Raw genomic sequence first — 20150 nt, 5'->3', positions numbered from 1 at the left:
CTACTCTCTCTACCTGCAGTTTGTTCTCCACCTATTGTGCCGTCAAGTCATCTGCTGTGTGCGGACAGCAAAGTAAAGATTATATTACTTAACTTTTTTAAATTATTGTAGCAACATGGTTGTTAACGTTTTAAGAGTACCAAAAGGACTCTCGTGTGTGTGCGCTTGTGCGCTGACAGTTTAGCTTGCTGTTGTGTTATTTTGTTAATGTTATTTACACACAAACATTAGAGCAGTGGTTCTCAAACTTTTTCAACAAGTACCACCACATAAAAGACTTGGCTATCCAAGTACTATCATATTGACTAACGTTAAAATACAGTAGCGTAGCAGGCCTAAATATTTATTAAAACAAGGCAGATGTTTTATTTAACAAGTATATTTAATATTTTTGGCCACTTTAACATTACACACAGTTTGAACAGTAACACTGAATATTTAAACAAGTGATTCTTTGGCGTACCACAGTTTGAGAATCCCTGCAATAGAGTGTTTTCAAAGTGTGCATTCTTTTTCTAAAATAGGGACTTTTGTCGCGGCTAGAACCAATTATTCATGTTTACGTTGTTTCTTGTGGGGAACTATGCTTAACTATATGAAAATTTCGGTTTACAAACCATGTTCAAGAACCGGTTGAGTTCATAAATCTAGGATCCACTGTATCTAAGTACGACGACAGCATACCATTCATTCCCAATGTGCCAACAATGTACATGGAAAGTTTTTGTTTTTTAATTTATGACATAAGAGGTAAGTTGTCGATGCCTTCCACACACTTGCACAAAATGAGTAGCTCACAACATTAAATAAACACTGGCTGTTTGTCAGTGGCATCCTGATCCTGGTGGATATAGCAACAGATAATGCATTTCTCTAATGTATGCTGGAAAAAGTTGACACTTACGTGGGTAGGGACTTAAGCAGGTTCTCCCTCAGCTCCAGCGTCACCAGGTTGGCCAGACTGCAAGAAGAGGTGTGGCCGTGGGGTGAATGATGGCAGCAGAAGAGATAAATGAAGAGAGGTGAGAGGAGAGGAAGGTTGGTTAGTCAGATGGCAGGTCTGTTCATCTGGGCTGCCTGGCATGGTGAGGGGGCTCCTCCATCTGTCTTAGGGCAGCAGGGGCCCCCATAGCCCGGCTGCCTCAGAGCCCCTCAGTCACTTAATGATTTACTGAGCTAATTGAGTGCACGCCAAATGTATTCGTTAGCCATTTGGTGAAGTACTGTATATGCATTAAAGATGGAAGAGACTTGCAAGGACATCACTGTATTTAGTGAGAATGAAAGAATAAACAATCAAACATACTTTCCAATGTCGCTGGGCAAAGCTTGCAATGACACCTCGTTGAGCGCCAAGTGAGCCAGTATTCGCAGTTGAGTAAAACCATCCGGCAATCTGCAGCAGAAAGAAAGGATGGAATAAAAGGAGAGAGTCTCTTTAGGGATCACATGACTGGTATTCCCATCTGTAGGTTTGCAACAAAGCTGCAGTCATTCCGCTGGTTTTCATTAAGAATACAACAAAAGATTGAAACACAATACTAGTGACTTTACATCGTAATCATATACCCTTACCAATTGATATTAGTCATGGACATGTGCATTGTTGCACTAATGCATCACTTCCTGTAGGTTCAATTATTGTGTACAGAAAGTCCTGAGTGGTAGAACACTTAAAAGCAAATCCAGCAGATATACTATCAAGTGCACTCGCGCATGCAGAGACACACATGTGACATTGCAGGATTCTGTATTAATATTCCAGCAATTATATCTTGGTGCGCATAGTAGATTTGCATGTGGACAAGCACTATATTTTATTACTGGAGTGATGGGTTATCACGACCCTTACCTAGAGAGGGGGTTTCCACTGAAGTCTGCGATCTCCAAGGCCCGGCAAAATTTAATGCTCTCAGGGATCTCCGGAATGTCTGCAGGAGATCAGAGGAGGAGGCAGGACTGAGCACCACAGATGTAAGGGACTTGTTAGCAAAAGAGCAAAATCATTTTAAAGTTTCTTTTAACCACAACCAGATGCTGGAGAAAAAGGAAAGTTCAAAATTAAACACTGTACTTAGAGCTGTTGTGTGTGTGTTTTTTATAATGCCGTCAGTTTTCTCAGGAATCTAAAAAACCTGTTTTTGGTTACAATGATTTGTTTTCACAAAAAACAAAACAACAAAAGGTGTTTGTAGACACACATTATTGGTCAGAGGTGACTGGGGAAGGAATACCAGACAAAAAAAGGCAATGACTACTGGACTATGACTTCCTTTTCAGATTGTGAGCTCCGCCAAGCAGAATGACCACCAGACTCTTCCACCATGCATGTATTCTGCAAGTGCACATTAAGAGAGATTCTCCTGAGCGAGAGCAGTCGCAGACACTTGTCTGGCTCGCGTTGTCCTTTAGCAGACAATGTGGGGGACTGGCAACTGCACATTGTGCTATACTGCAGATGTTTCATAGCAAACATACAGTATTTGCCTTTGCTGCCACGGCACACCAGATTTCATTTTTTTCTTTCTTTTCCTCATGTGGTAACACAAGGTGGTTGTAAAAATGTGTTGGTCGATGTTTTTCTCTGAATCGCTCTGCACAACAGACAAAACACCTCTAAAGCGGTTTACAATGGAGCTTAAAAGGGAACTGCACGTTTTTAAAATGTAGCCTATCATTCACAATCCCCATGTACACACGTTTTTTTTAATGCGTTTTAAGTCGTTATATACGACAATTACAAGGCAAACAATGCAGCTAATAGGAGTACACTATGTTGCCCAAAAAACCCTCTAAAAAAATCTAAATTGTGTATGCTTCACTTTTTCCTAATTTTGTGATGCTACAGCCTTATTCCAAAATGGAATACACCCCATTATGACAATCTGATTTTATTTGTAATTTTGCTAATTCAAATACAAAAAAAACATGTACATAATAAGTATTCACAACCTTTGCTCAATACTTTGTTGATGCACCTTTGGCAGAAATTACAGCCTCAAGTATTTTTGAATACAATGCCACAAGCTTGGCACGCCTATCTTTGGGCAATTTTACCCATTCCTCTTTGCAGCATCTCTCAAGCTCCATCGGGTTAGATGGGAAGCGTTGGTTTTCATCCAGGATATCTTTGGACATTGCTGCATTCATCTCAGTCTAGTCAGGGAGGTGATCAAAAACTCAATAGTCACTGTCAGACTACAGCATTCCTCTGTGAAGAGAGGAGAACCTTCCAGAGGGACAACCATCTTTGCAGTAAACCACCAATCAGGCCAGTATTGTATAGTGGCCAGACTGAAGCCATTTCTTTGTGAAAAGTTTGCCAAAATGCACCTAAAAGATTTTCAGACAAAGAAAAACCACATCTCTGTTCTAATCAGACAAAGATTAAACTTTTTGGTGTGAATGCCAGGCGTCTTGTTTGGAGGAAACCAGGCACTCCTAATCACCAGGCCAATACCATCTCTTGCATGCTGAACATGGTTTTGGCAGCATCATGATGTGGGGATGTCAGTGACAGGAACTAGTCAGGATAGAGGGAAAGATGAATACAGCAATGTACAGAGACATCCAGGATGAAAACCAACGCTTCTCATCCAATCTGAGTGTAACCCAGTAGTAAAATGTGATCGGAGTTGTGAAGGTTTAAACTACTACAATTGGAGACCATAATTTCCTGAAGTTAATAAATATTTGTTAAAAAGTACATAAATACAAGTTTATTAATATGCTATTGCTGAAAATCGTTTAAAAACATGTAATACAATTATCCGGAACTGAATTTATTAATCGGGAAGTGATTCTGTGTGACCCACTAAACAGCCTTTCCTGTAGTTTTTTAGGCTCAGTGTTGACCGATAGGATTAAGTGCCCTCCCCGTCTGGGCATGGCTAGTGCTTGCTGTTAGAAGACTAGAGACGGTCGGTGCAAAAGACACAAAAGAAAGACGCTGCGTGTTCGAAGATTTACCGTGGTGATAGCAAAAATGCATAAAAAATACCCTGAAATTGATAAGCTAAAACCAATTCCAACGAGTCAAACGCTGTAAAATGCATATTTGGTGACAATTCGTTGTTAATTTTAAAGATATCGAGAGCCGAGGCCGTGTACCACTCGAGCTGGGAAAATAGCTGCTAGCTTTGTTTATGAAACTGCATTTTTTGAAGATTTTAAAATAAGCATTGATTCTATTTCAAGTAATGATTAATGTGATTTGAAGGCAACTAAATTGCCTCACCTACTATCAAAAAGGTCAGAAGTCAGCACTATAAGTGTTACACGATGGCACTCAAAGAGTAATTGCAGCCAAAGGTGCATCAACGAAGTATTGAGTTGAGTTGAGTTGAGTTTATTTCAAATATGCATGCATACAACATGATGCATCACAATTTCCAGTTTCTCTATTCAACATGTTCGAAAAGGAGTAGGAAGAAGCAGAGCTTATTTAATCCTACCACTTTTCCTTTATAAAGCAGTTGCTAAAACTTGTGTCCACTTCCTGTTCTCAATTTATTCACAATATACTCCATAAGTAATAACAAAACAAATAAATAAATAATAATTGGTGAAGTAAGTTAGGTTCCATATGGTGAGATGAGTAAGATTATCTTGAAAATGAATGGATGGATGAGATAAATTCAGAATGTTTATCATGGTTCTTCTTCTTTGTACTTTGTAAACACCTTAATTTTGAAGAGTTTCTTGAAGTGGATCATATTGGTAAATTGTTTGATTTTTTTGCTTAAACCATTCCATAATTTAATTCCACATACTGATATACTGAAGGTCTTAAGTGTTGTACGTGCGTACAACACTTAAATTACATTTTTCTCTAAGATTTTATTTCTCCTCTTTTGTTGAAAATAATTGTTGTATATTATTGGGTAGCAAATTATAGTTTGCTTTGTGTATAATTTTAGCTGTTTGCAAATTCACTATGTCGGGGAATTTCTGTATTTTTGATTCAGTAAATATAGGGTTTGTATGTTCTCTATATCCAACTTTATGTATTATTCTAACTGATCTTTTTTGTAACACCGTTAATGAATGACGTGTACTTTTGTAATTATTTCCCCATATTTATACACAATAACTCAGATATAGTATCACTAGCGAGCAGTAGAGAATATGGAGTGATTTTTGGTCTAGAACATGTTTTGCTTTATTCATTATTGACGTGTTTCTTGCTATTTTATGTTGTATATTTTTTACATGAGATTTCCAGTTCAATTTATCATCAGTCATTATACCGAGAAATTTTGTTTAATTTACTCTTTCAATTTCTATTCCGTCTATTTGAGCATTGAGCAAATGCTGTGAATACTTATGTACACGTGATTTTAATGTTTTTATTTTTTTAATGCATTTGAAAAAAATATAGATATCACATTATTATAATGGGGTATTGTTTGTAGAATTACGAGGACAAAACATAAGTTATTCTATTTTGGAATAAGGCTTTAACATAACAAAATGTGGAAAAAGTGAGGCTTTGTAAAGACAAAAGACAAAACCCAAAACCAGTGAAGATGGCACGTTGCGTAAATCGTAAATAAAAACAGAACACAATGATTTGCAAATCCTTTTCAACTTATATTCAATTGAATACACTGCAAATACAAGATATTTAATGTTCGAATTGATAAACTCCTTTTTTTTGCAAATAATCTTTAACTTAGAATTCAATGGCAACAACACATTGCAAAAAAGTTGGCACAGGGGCATTTTTACCACTGTGTTACATGGCCTTTCCTACAACACTCAGTAAACGTTTGGGAACTGAGGAGACCAATTTTTGAAGCTTCTCAGGTGGAATTATTTCCCATTCTTGCTTGATGTACAGTAGTCGCATTTCATGAAGTCTGCCATGATTAGTAATATTTGTTATTGTTGAAGGAAAAAGCGAACATTGTTATCCGTCTGTGAAATTAATACGCCGCCGTATGCTTAAAATGAGCAAAATATGTGAATATTACATATTATAAAAATGCCTGTTACTACATTACATATATAATTACACTATGTATATAAAATGATGGAGGTGTTTGGATGGTTTCTAATGTGCTTTATAGGCAGAATAGAGCGACTCACATTGGCTCCATTGCTGACTTTTACCAGTGTTTCTTTACTAGTTTGAGTGCATAAAAAAAAAAAATCTGTGCCTGTCTTCTATAAGGATTGTGAATGATAGGTATTGTTCCAAAAACAGTGCAGTTCTCCTTTAAAGGGAAAGTGTCGGCACAAAAATATCATACATTTGTGTGGTCATTTACCGTTTCTGGATATGTCCAGCTCCACCAGCTGCATGAAGTTGGCCACCTCGGAAGGCAGTCTCTGGATTTGATTGTCACTCAGGCCAAGCTTCCGTAGGTTCAGTAGTCTGAAGAAAGGCTGCAGAGTAGAGGTGGGGGAAATAATACATTTTTTGATGCATTGCAATTCGGACATGGACAATTATAGAACCGATTAGTGAACGTCAATCGATAATCGATTTATTTATTGTAAATAAAGTAATGCAGACAGTTCTAACATTTGGCTGACTGCAGCGAGCCACCTCACCGAGAGATCCGACGAGCTCCTTTACTATCGGGCACTTATCGTCTAGTTTTGCACACATTTTCATTAATTTAATAAATGTGATAATTAAAGTAACTGTTTCTTATTCCAAATGAATAGTTTTTTTAGTTGCAAGTGATAAACGTTCAGTGAAACGAAAAGAAATGTGAAACTGCATCAATATACATAAATTAAAGATGCATCAATAATCGATTTTTAATCGAATCGTAGCTCCTGAATCGTAATTGAAATCGAATCATGAGGTGCCCAAAGATTCCCACCTCTACTTCAGAGAGTTTGTGCTTATAAGACACAAAAACAAGTACACTTTTTTTGTTCAGGATGTAAAAGTGCTTGTCTGTACTTGTAATAAAAATTTTAAAAAAAACTTATTGCTGAAGCAAACACTTTGCTGTCATTATCAACTCCTGGCATCAAAAGAACCACAATTGTAACAGTCAGCACACATATGACAAACTGGATATTAAGATGGTTGTCTCAGGAAACACATTTTGTGTTAATATTCACAAAGAAAACTGGTTCATCACCATGGTGATGCTTGACAAACAATAGGGCTTTCGATGGGAGTGGTGAGACACAGCAGCCGTGGCCATGCCAAATGATTTCACATGGTTGCGGTTGACAGACATGTTAGCTGGCTGCCCTGAGCACGTCTCTGTTGGGACGGACAAACAAGCAGGAACTGTGCTGTTATGAAGCTCTGTATCAGTCCCAGTAGAGTGCCATGGACAGAGAGTCCACTGTTTGTCCTGTCAAACGACCGGCTTCTCAGACTCGGCAACAAAGGACAACTCTTGGCGAACTTGCAGACTTGAACTCGGGGTAGGAATTTGTATAAATTCATTAATCCTTGTAGATTTCGGTTTGTGTGCTTAGACGTCTCCCAGCTTTAACTCAATCCTAATTCAAATTCGAGAAATGGTTGTCAGCATCGACAACCATGAAGAATTTGGGTAAAATTAAAAAAACGTTTTAATTGGGTTCAGAAATGTAATAAACAGGAAAACTCCAGAATTCTAAGATCAATCTCTATTGGAATAAAACGTCTCAAGGTGGTTACATTAGATAAGACATAAGCTGCTTTCATAAGTATTGTTTGTGTACAAGATGACAGGAGGAAGCTCAACAATTAGGGTATGCTGCAAGCGAGACTCCACATCTTCATGACAGATATTTCCTGCCCTGAAATGATGGGGCGCAAGGCTACAGCAACAGGCTTTTTCCCAGAAGCTATTTGGTTTTTTTTAGTCAGGCAAGACAGAACCAACTTGTAGTTTCCAAATCATCAAGCATGGAGAGTAGCGGCTTCCTGACTTGATGGGATAACAGGGTGGAGATAAAAACACCTGAACCAGAGAGGGAAAGGGGTGTTGGTTTGTTATGAAGCACTGTTCCTGCCACCTGACAAGTATCAGGTGGCAGGAACAGGAAACAGGCGCTTAGAGGGGCCATAGCCACTTGATCATCTTGCAAAAGGCTTACACGATTAAAAACAATATTTAATTCCCAATTTCACAGTACGCTGGTTCATCTCAAGTTCAGTTCCCCCTGTGAGGCAAATCTGGAATACAGGCTAACCCAATCAACCAATCGTCTAATAAGAAAGCTTTGCATCACTGCATTCCTCTCATGACATATCGTCTAGAGCTCAATCAGTCATTAGGTGCAGTAATTATATTACAAACTGCCACACAAAGATGGCAATTCATTGTGAATTAAACAGATTCACTTTTGCTGGGGGGATTTGAGAAGTAAAAATTTACTTTGGCACGACGATTCTAAGGGGAAAAAAGGAAAGATGTTAATGACCCTTTGGCTTATAATTGAGACTGCTATTCTCTGGAACAATTTTCTTGCGCATTTGCACCCATGTGCTTACATTTTAAGGAGTCACACCATATTTTTAACACTGTTATTATTATTAATTATTACACTTTTTGTTGTGTAGTTCTGCTTTAAAGAAACTTCCAATGGTCCTTTTGTCATTCTTCATGTGAGGTCAATGAAGGTTGACAGTACTTTTTATTAAAAATAGAAATTAAAAGGACTGAAAATACTCAAAAGTACATTCACACACACAAGCACAAGTTAGATTGTAGGCCTACTAGGGATGCAACGATAAAAGTTATTAATGATAACTTCTGACAGTTAGTAGGGGTGTGAATCGAAACGATTCGATCTGATTCCTGGGGTGACTATTTGATTCAGAATCTAAAAAAACAGGTTTGAAAAGGTTCTTCTGGTTGCATGGAGATGGCCTACAAAAAATGTTTTAAAGCAGCACCAACTAACTTTTCAACCTTCAAAAAATATTTTCATAAATTTTGGCATAATATATTGACTTACAACTAGTTGAATGACACCTCTGTCATGGCCTGAGGGGTCTGTATCGTTTTCACTGGCATTTACCAACTTTACCACTTACCCGCATCTTCGCTAACTCCGCCATTAGCGCGCAGCTGAAAGATGGAACCATCCCCTCATGTCCCAAACAACTGCTGTCAGATGAAGATCCGCTCCGTTTTTCTTTGGGGTGACCCAGCTTATCCCCTGACGCCATATCTCACAAAAGAATACCCCAACGGCGGAGTCAACCCACAACAACAATACTTTGGGTATTCTCTGTCTAGATTAATTGTTGTAATATGTTCTTTATCACATTGTTTACGTGTCCAATAAAGATTTGATTAATTTATGATGTCTCAGGTGTGATTCACTACAATAGACACACTGGATTCTAGTTAGTTGAAATACCACAACATTGGATATTGTTCAAAGAGATACATTTTAATTTATAACATTTTCACACAAAACACAGCGAACAAATGTAAAATGCACAGCAAACTATTTACAATACAGCTCTTTTAAAAAACTTCACAGTGAAGTAAGTAGTCCACTGGAGAGCAGATGGACGTCTTTTTTTTCCGCGCATGCGCAGTAGGTCGCGTTGCGCCGGTGGACGGAAGGGGGCGGGGGTCTTAAACGATGGCATTGTTGTGTGTGGACACGGATAAGGTTAGGTGTGATTCACCCTGGATAACCTTAGCCGTAAACGGGGCCTTAGAAGAGGGTGGCAGGAACCCTGCCACACAAAAAACTGCAAATGTGCTGACTTGCTTCACGAAACAGGTCACTACCCCCTTCTCCCATTTGTTAAAAAAACGGAAGTTGTTACGAACGCTTACGTGCTGCCAGAAAACTGAAAGAAGAAGAATGCCTACGTGCAATTACTACTATCATGGCAAAAGTAAAGCAAAAATCATGGTAAAGTTCAAACTTGAATGACAATAAAAAGAATTCTAAGTCTCTAAGTCTAAAAGCTACAAAACAAACAAATAAAAAGTTTTGTCTGATGAGACGAAAAAAAGGAAAAAGGGATGTTACACTCGGTTAAAAGGACAATCAAGAATCAACACTGCCAGGCTTTCACTGGTTGCTGTGAGTTTAAAGACGAGGAGGGATTTTCGGCCAATGTAGCCTTGGCTCGGTTCCTGCTAAACTATTAAGTGATTTTCGATGCTCAAATCAAAATGATATTGCTAATGTTAGCTATCGGAAATTTGCGTGGTAGTAATGAATAGCCACCAGCTTGATAGTTCGCAGTTCTACACTGGTACGAACAGCCACGCAACAAACTCAAAAGTATTGTATAAATAAAAAACAATGCGATGACTGCAAACCGCAAATATAATGTTTGAGTGAAATATGTACAAAGATCAGTAAAACTGAATCATTGTGGTATTATCGTGTCAGTTTGATGCTATATGCGCTAGTCCTCATGGGAAATGTGGTCTTTTTTCTGGCAAAACACCACTGCTTTGGTCCACTGGCGCTGCCAAAATCAACCAAAACTTAAATTACGTACCATCCATCCATCCATCCATACGCACATATATACACATATATATAGAATTTTCTAAAATCTTTCTTGATAATTATGAACAACTTAGAATCGGGATGAAAAAGAATCGCAATTTCGGATGTGGATCTATTTTTTGTGCACCCCTAACGGTTAGTATTATTGATATCAAAATCAACAAAAACCTGTGAGTCATAACCGCACTTTGATAAACTCGTGGACCGACTAGTGCAGGGGTCGGCAACCCGCGGCTCCGGAGCCGCATGTGGCTCTTTGATCACTCTGATGCGGCTCAGCTGCATACTTACCGCCCCTCCTGATTTTCCTGGGAGACTTCCGGATTTCAGTGCCTCTCCCAGAAATCTCCCGGGGCAAATATTCTCAGATTTTCACCCTAACAATTATAATAAGGGTGTGTCGTGATGGTACAGCATTTAACGCCCTAAAAAACCTGCACTAACAGCGTGCCAGCCCAGCCACATGTTGTATGCAACTGCTGCTTGCACAGGCATACTTGGTCAACAGCCACACAGGTTACACTGACGGTGGCCGTATAAAACAACTTTAACACTCTTACTAATATGCGCCACACTGTGAACCAAAACCAAACAAGAATGAGAAACACATTTCGGGAGAACATCCGCACCTTAACACAACATAAACACAACAGAACAAATACCCAGAATCCCATGGGGGGGGTATAATGTAGCCCGGAAGAGTTAGGGCTGCAAAGGATTCTGGGTATTTGTTCTGTTGTGTTTATGTTGTGTTAAGGTGCGGATGTTCTCCCTAAATGTGTTTGTCATTCTTGTTTGGTTTTGGTTCACAGTGTGGCGCATATTAGTAAGAGTGTTAAAGTTGTTTTATACGGCCACCGTCAGTGTAACCTGTGTGGCTGTTGGTGTGGTGTGGGTTCACAGTGTGGCGCATTATTAGTAAGAGTGTTAAAGTTGTTTTATACGGCCACCGTCAGTGTGACCTGTGTGGCTGTTAACCAAGTATGCCTTGCTGTCACTTGTGTGAGTTAACAGAAGCCTCATACATCCTGTGGCTGGGCCGGCACGCTGTTTGTACAGGTTGTAGAGGGCGTTAAATGCCGTGCCATCACGGCACGCTCGAGAGAATAGTTGCCCTGAAATTATTCGTAGTCTCCCGGAAAAATCGGGAGGGTTGGCAAGTATGACGCTGTCAAGCACCATTCATATAAAACTCGCGGGCCGCAGTAACATTACATTTTCATATTAAGGTGCGGGCCGCGTGTCTGAGACCCCTGGTTTATACATAATAAATAAATAAATGATAAATGGGTTGTACTTGTATAGCGCTTTTCTACCTTCAAGGTACTCAAAGCGCTTTGACACTACTTCCACATTTACCCATTCACACACACATTCACACACTGATGGAGGGAGCTGCCATGCAAGGCGCTAACCAGCACCCATCAGGAGCAAGGGTGAAGTGTCTTGCTCAGGACACAACGGACATGACGAGGTTGGTACTAGGTGGGGATTGAACCAGGGACCCTTGGGTTGTGCACGGCCACTCTCCCACTGCGCCACGCCGTCCCCACATAGCACAAAGCACAGAAAAAACTTTGTATGTAGTGTTATTTCATTTTAAATTTCAACAGAGTTTTGTGGCTCCCATTGTCTTCTTTAATTTGTGAAACTGGTCAAAATGTCTCTTTGAGTGGTAAAGTTTGCCAACCCCTGGACTAGTGCTAGCTGGCTGGCTAGCTTAATGCTAACATGAATACAAGACACAAACGTCTTTCCCCATTAAGAAACAACGTACCACAAGCTAAACTTGTATGAACACATTGCTGTCTGAGCAACTAAGATATTCAATTGTGCACATTAAACCTACAAGCTGTGCTCTTTTAGTAAAGAGTGACTGATGTATACTCAGAGGAATATGAGACAGAGGTGGGGGATTTTTCAACTTAACAAAGACAAAGCTGAACTTGTACAACAGAACTTGAACTCGCGTGACATCACATAAACTGGACATAAAGGAAATTAAAAAAATAAAAAATAAACATTTAACACTCAAATAAAAATATGGCTCTTAAAAATCCAGAACATTATTTAATAATTTGTCTGCCAAAAAAAGTATATTTTGTGTCAATTTATTATAATTCTTATTTTATAATAATTGGTTAAAATATTTCAGTGTGTGTATTAATACGTTATGAGCATGTTCAACAATACCGCAATAATGATAATCGTGATCAATTTGGTAACCATCCATCCATTCATTCATTTTCTACCGCTTGTCCCTTTTAGGGTCACGGGGGGTGCTGGAGCCTATCTCAGCTGCATTCGGGCGGAAGGCGGGGTACACCCTGGACAAGTCGCCATCGCATCACAGGGCCAACACAGATAGACAGACAACATTCACACTCACATTCACACACGAGGGCCAATTTAGTGTTGCCAATCAAGCTATCCCCAGGTGCATGTTTATGGCGATGGGAGGAAGCCGGAGTACCCGGAGGGAACCCACGCAGTCACGGGGAGAACATGCAAACTCCACACAGAAAGATCCCGAAACTGGGATTGAACCCAGGACTACTCAGGACCTTCGTATTGTGAGGCACATGCACTAACCCCTGTGCCACCATGCTGCCCCAATTTGGTAACTGTCATATCACATTTTCATATCATTACATCCCTAAAACATACAAACGTGTCATGGCAATTTTAAACAAAAATGTGAAATCGATCACCCCCTCAGCAGTATTTCAGTTGGAATAATGGTGAGTGGTGGGATTTAGTGTACCGCCAACAACTCCTTGTGGTACTAACAAACCACAGGCAGTCCTTTGAGTCCCCACACAACAGAAAGTCTTTACAACACTGCATGTTTGTGTGTGGCACCATTTGTCGAGTGAGGCAGCACGTCGGTGTGAGTGCTACATTGCCTTTACAGCTTTGGAGGTTTTATAAGGCCGCTTGTTTGATTAGGGAAGACGTGAGGGTGTGAACTTTTTATATAATGAATTTTAGAAGAACAACCTGGGGGAGGTTGATGTGACAGCAGAGGGCAGCATGAGGTCTCTTTCAGTTGCCATTAGAATGCTAATAGCAGACTTTCTCATGGATAAAACACAAAATCAGAGAAAAGGCCACTTATAAGTCAATGAAACATCTATTTAGTAGTAAAGTAGGTTGCCTGTTTACACTTCTGCGTTGACAGTTATGTTTTGCAAACAAGGGAGAAGTCCTGTGCTGTAGGTCTTGAAATCAACACTCAGCAGCAGTGTTTACAAATTCTTACGTTTCTTTTTTTTTGGATGACGCTGCCAAGAACTAGGATTCAAGGAGCTTTATTGTCATACTAGCACAAAGACACGCGAGATGGCACGAAATGTGTGTGTGTGTGTGTAGTCATGTGTTAGCGCAGTGCTTCTCAAATATTTTGTTATGCCCCCCATAGGAAAAATAAATTATTCGCGTGCCCCCGCCCCCACAGCATTGTTTATAAAATTGTTATAACTATACCTCTCCATAACATTGTAAGCTTATTAACATTAAATGAAACAAAACATCGGTCTTTCCTCGTAGTTACAGTGAAGCCAAGTGCTATATACACTTCATCATATTCTGGTACGGCAAAAACAAAGCATGTTCCCCGAGGTCACACGCACCCCTCCTCCCCCGGCATGGCACCGCGTCCCCCCAAGGAGGCCCGCCCCACTATTTGAAAAGGACTGTGTTAGCGGAATGTTTGCAAGCACTGAAATAAACTGTAAATTCATACCATGGAATGTTTTTCAAATCATTCCAAAAGGCACCAGTTTGAAAAAGTGACGTCAGCTATCCAGGATGGAAAATGTTGTACAGTATGCTTTTCAAGTGTGTGAGTGAGGTTCCACTGTAGGTCAAGTGAGTGCTGCAGTGTTCTAGTCATGTTTAACTGTGAAAGTTGTAATTTCAGATAGCTTACCAAGTACTGGGTTATCAACTGGTAAAAAGTATCTCTTATTTATGCTGACACACATCATTTCCTATGGAAGTGGAATTCTGATTCACACATTCTTGAGTCGCTAAATCCTGGTGTGTATTCTCACCCCTCCCACTCTCCACTCCTAAGCACTCAATGACAGTGCAGCCTAGCGACACACAACAATGGACGAGGCGGGGCGTGTGCATGCTTTTTAAACCGACCAGTACACTTGCACCGTCCCATAAATATAAATGCTCACAGGGACATGGCTGACTGGGTAACTTGGTCAGCCATTGGAGTGGTGAGCCTCATTAACGCACACCGTGTTGCTACAGTCATTGTTGTGATATACATGAATGATCCCAGACACAAACGTTAACAAAAACACTGACCAAAATATTTTCACTGTAGCTGTAAGCTGCAGGAAGTGAAGTAGAAATACCGACGACAAGAACACCCTACTCCCAATTAGCACTGCCTGTGCCCACGGTTCTACACATGAATGCCAGCTGAGCCCCTCCTTCTCCCTTTGCTCCTCCTCTCCGGTTTCCCTCCATTTTCTGTGGCGGCTGGACAAAAGCCAAGCAAGACTAGCAGTCACAGGTCAGAGCTTCCCGACAAGCTCCATCCCCCCTTGTGACCTGTCCAGAGGATTCTTCCATTGTCTAAAAAGGCCTGGTGGAGAAGAGAAAGGAGGGCTAAAAATGGAGACTTGAAAGCAGCAAATGGAGATAGTTTGACAAAAGGCAAGCATGGCAGATGAATGTGGGGAGTTGTGAGAATAAGACTAGAGGTGGATCATTATTAGAGCATCTCTCAGTAACTCACTCAGTTGTTTCCCTTGGTTTTTGACAGACTAAGCCCTCTTTAAAAAAATACCACAAATATAGCGGAGGCCGCTTAGGTTATATCAACAAACCATCTATGTAAACTAACTCATCAAACTAAAATTTTATAACTAAAACATACCCTCTAGTTGACATCAATGTACTTGATCAACCATTTTTTGAAAACAAATTTGAGAGCCAAAGGGGTAATTTCTACAAAAGAATCGGTTAATTTTGGTCGACATGTTGTAGTACTGTCAACATTACAATGCCCACACACTGACATGTTTTCATTGCAAAATAAGCTGCAAAATAAAAGCATGGAAGTATTGAACTGGATTCCACCACAGCAACTAACAAAATGCACCTTTTTATTTATTTATTTTTGTATTCTTAGCCACCCGAAAACTTTGTCAGGGTGATCAAGATGAGGGATGGGTACCAAAACTTGGTTCCTTAATGGCATGATGCCACCTTGCACAGTGGAAACCAGACCGAAACAAGAAGTAGCTATCAGTGCATCATTTCGGTGCCAAATGAATGCATTGACACATTAGAGCGGCAATCCAGACAGAGACACAAAAGTATGAGAGTCCGAAGGTCTTTTTAAATGTTGTCGTTTAACACACCAACAGCATCAGATCCTCACATTGCATCACAACACAAAACTTCCTCATACTACACTGATCATGGTTAAGGCTAGCAATTTGATTCATAAACCTTGATGTTCTAAACCTCAACAATACAACACAAGTTGGATTGGGGGTTTTGTAACAAGCCGCTGACGTCCATGTGCAGGTTGTATGTGAAGAAAAGACAGCAAGCAGAAACTCTAAAGTTACTTTTTATCTGAGCACAGCCTTGTCTCTCTTCAAAACACAAGAGCCCTAAAGACCAACAGCCTTCACAATAAAAGCGCAATGCACCAAATCCTGTCTTACAAGCATGATTTGTGCACATTCTTTGTGTTCTGTAATTATTTTGGTTTTGCTGTGATACTTATGATAATTTGTTGGGTGTTATATTTTATATTGTTGAATTTATTACTTAATATTTTACTTACCGGTACATCACTGATGTATTTAATTCAACTTGCATGTATCAAAATCCTTAAAAATAAAAATGCATTATTTTAAAACAGTGTTTGTAGGTTTTAGATTGTTTTTTGTATCGGTTCAGGCATTAGGTCTTTTTCCACCAAAAGTTCAGGAAGTTTAAGTTAGCAATAGCACTCGGTTCACTTGGTTTGAGACTAATAACACAAATGGCATACCATTGACTACTTTTACAGCATTTAACAAACTAAATAGTCAGTAATTGGTATGATTTACCATTTTTGTTCCACTCGTCCTTCATTTCACATTCCTCTTCAAACTCAGATTGTGAAGTTCCAGTAAACCGCGCGCCTCGTCACTTCCGTGTCCGGCTGAATACTTTATATTCCTCGGTAAAAATGTTTTAAAAAGAGTGTCCACTTCTCGTAGCTTTGCGTATTAAAATGAAGTTGTAAAGAATATTATTTATAAAATTATTTTAGATGATTAAATATATCCAAGTTGTCTCGCATACTTTGTCATGGCGGGGGAAACTTCGAATACAGCGTTTTAGGAACGTCCCAACTGTGTTCAACCAATCAATGGTCAACAGCCCAGTCTGCCCCCTCTAAAGTTCCAGAAACTATTTGAAAGTCCCAACTCACTACTAGGAACGAAGAACTAAATCTACCTGGGCAGTTTTTGGTGAAAACACGGGGACATTTTATTCACTAGGGTAAATGGGAAAATTCTTAAAATAGTTCCTACGGTGGAAACGGGCCTCTTGTTTCAGAAGTACTGATTTGACACTAGAACCTGTAAAAATGTAAACAATACTCGTCCCATTTTTTGAATAGTCTATTGTACTAATCGACGATTATGGAGATGTTCCGAGATGGCGGACACGGGTCCAGTCGGGACACAGAAACTCACTGCGCTACCGCATGCCTCGATCGGGCTAAAACCCGGCGTCTACCCCAGTGGGGCTCGCTAGAGATTGTACACGACTACAAAAATCCTTAGCAATTGCTCATTTCTCTTTTGATTTCAGTTATGTCGACAACCACTTTTGGCAACGTCAGTCAGCCAATCAGAAGGGAGCGAGTTCCACTATATGTAAGACATTCATTACAAGGTTTTAGTCTCACGTATGGTCTGCATGCTTTTCCTCTGTTGTACACGCATATATGAATATTTGCTAGGATAGAGTAGAATGAAGCACAGTCTAGTGTCTTTGGGTGGCCATATGGAAAACATGTTGCACTGCATATGAGCGCTTGTATTTCAGCTTTTAAGTGGCACTCTCAACCACAACTGTCTTTATTCTACTCCCATCACCCGGACAGGCCACACACACAGGGAGAAAAAAGGGTGTGGTGAAGCTGGCCTGGCAGTCAAACTGTCAACACAAACACACACACACACACACACACCACACACACGCAGACACACTTGTCTCTGATCTTTGCAAAGAGTAAACAAAGACTAAAGCTGAGCCAAGTATTGTCCAATCCTACGCCGCCATCTTATCTAAGGAAGAGATGGGAAGAGTACAAATCTAAAATATTCGATTTGATGTCTAATCGTTTGGACCTCATTTAGATTACTGGAGCAGAACTGAACTGGAAAATAAAGAACACCTTCAAGGCCAACAATGAAGACCCGAGGCTCAAAACACTTAGGAGACAAAAGTCGCATTATGTTTCCATTACTCTCGCAGCAGGTGTCAAATACTTTACAAGTACGGTTAATGAGCAACCGCAGTGACAACAGGACCGTTCCGCCTCCTTTTTTAGCCTCTTGGGAATTCTATTCAGCTATGCAGACGCAACATAAGATGATGTTTTACAGGATGCTGTAAGCCATGGGCCAAAATAAATCTGGAACTTGCGGCGTTTGAGATTTCCATCAGCCTGACAACTGTAGACTTGTGATCAGCACATAAAAAAGACAACTGAATGTAAAGCCGTTGAACACGTCTGTGCAAGATTGAGAGTGAACAGGTGGCAGCGGCATTGTGGGCTTAAGAGGCTGCTTTACTTAATACACATGGTTAAATAAAGAGTAACTGTATACAATACTGAATGTAAGCACACAATACCTTGTTGCTTCGTTATGATTTCTGTGATTAAAAACAGCCATTAATTGATACACCAAATGAATTTTTCAGCCAGTGTTTTATAAATAGCCAAATAATCCTGCAGGCGTTGCCGTATTGGGGAGATAATCGCTGCTTTAGCTACTAAAAGGGTCACGATGGTGTGGAGGAGCTGGCATCATCAGTCTTTGGACTAGGGTTGGAGGATTGTATCGATCTTGCGCTATATATCGATATTTTATTTCTCAAAAAAGCATTGATTTTCAGCCTCTAGTGTCAATACAATAACTCACAGTGAGTGCTCTTCTCAATGCTTAGCGCTGTGAAGCACTGAGCGCTCATATGAATGACAGAAACAAGCAGCCTATGAGTACATCATCCGTTTATGAGGTTACAGCCAATCCGAAGCAGAGAATGGCAGGTCAAAACTCACTAGCAAACCAGCAAATCACACAGACTGATCAAAAGTGAGAATGTGTTGTAAAAAAAGTCTTAGCAATAATGAAAAGTGGGGCAGCATGGTGGAACAGGGGTTAGTGCGTGTGCCTCTCAATACGAAGGTCCTGGGTTCGATGTTTGCATGTTCTCCCCGTGACTACGTGGGTTCCCTCCAGGTACTCCGGCTTCCTCCCACCTCCAAAGACATGCACCTGGGGATAGGTTGATTGGCAACACTAAATTGGCCCTAGTGTGTGAATGTGAGTGTGAATGTTGTCGTTCTATCTGTGTTGTCGACTTGTCCAGGGTGTACCCCGTCTTCCACCCAAATGCAGCTGAGATAGGCTCCAGCACCCCCGCGACCCCGAACGGGATAAGCGGAAGAGATCATTTAAACAGGAATGGACAGGAAAAAAATTTTGAATTTTACTCCCATCGGTACAAAGCTAATGTGTTTGATTTATACTGAGATGTTTCACTAATTAGAGTGCCAATGTAAGACGCCATTATGTGACAAAGCATGACAATTGCATGGTAAAAACAGTATTATTCACACAACTGTTGATGAAAACAAAACTTCAACAATTAAAAGTGATCCTTTAAACAAATAGTTGGCCAGCTCATTGACACAACAAGAAAAAACATAATGAAGCTGTACTCCACTTTATTTGACTCATTCTAATTTTCCATAGTAAACATTTCTTTAAATAAAGTTCCCTGTTTATATTGTTATTATGGTAACTTTTTAACATGGAAAAAAGTATTTAGGGAAAATCTCTAAAAGGTCAGACTGGCTACATATGTTTAGTGTCAAGCAAACCAAATGTCAAAGAATGTGTTCACAACAGGCCACCCGATACACTTTTTGCTACACTGTTCATTATACTGCACTTTGTTTATTTTTCAAAGGCTTGTAAGCTACAATTATAAATATAAATGAAGCTAATTGTCTCATCACTTCTTCTATTCATTTTATCCAGTCATATATTGTGTAACTGATGCTTTCACTTCTCAATTAAATTCATTCAAACCAAGTCAATGACACACTCACAATATGCCAACAAAATCACACTGTCCCTTTACTATATTTTCAGAAAATGATGTAAGTTAGAGGTGTAACAATTAATCGATATTTTGATTTATATTCCTTAGATTCAATTACATTGATCTGTTCTTGGCAAGTTTGCCTTCCGGACGATAGGTATCGATCCAAGATCATTTTAAAAGGGAATCGATCAATATGATTTATACTAGAAAAAGGAAAATGTTGGATTTAAAAAAACGGCAGACTTTGTATGAAGCTTAGCACTTTTAATAACAAGGACGTTAAACATTAAACCTGCGTGCTCGTTTATGGTGTCATCAAAACA

General features: G+C 39.8%; 1 protein-coding gene across 5 annotated transcripts in view; it reads right to left on the bottom strand.

The window, feature by feature from the left end:
- scrib (scribble planar cell polarity protein) overlaps positions 1-20150 on the bottom strand; it is a 78869-nt gene that overhangs the window by 36412 nt on the left and 22307 nt on the right. For all 5 annotated transcript variants that reach the window (XM_061965269.1, XM_061965266.1, XM_061965265.1 and 2 more), the window contains exons 2-5: positions 6273-6390; positions 1853-1931; positions 1307-1396; positions 905-961 (exon numbers count right to left, since the gene is read on the bottom strand). In XM_061965269.1, coding sequence (XP_061821253.1) covers positions 905-961; positions 1307-1396; positions 1853-1931; positions 6273-6390 — 344 coding nt within the window. The remainder of the gene's footprint in view (positions 1-904; positions 962-1306; positions 1397-1852; positions 1932-6272; positions 6391-20150) is intronic.

This window comes from Nerophis lumbriciformis, linkage group LG07, assembly GCF_033978685.3.
Source record: "Nerophis lumbriciformis linkage group LG07, RoL_Nlum_v2.1, whole genome shotgun sequence".
Classification (NCBI taxonomy): domain Eukaryota; kingdom Metazoa; phylum Chordata; class Actinopteri; order Syngnathiformes; family Syngnathidae; genus Nerophis; species Nerophis lumbriciformis.
The sequence above is the reverse complement of the archived record's forward strand: the minus strand, read 5'-3'. Positions and strand labels throughout refer to the sequence as shown.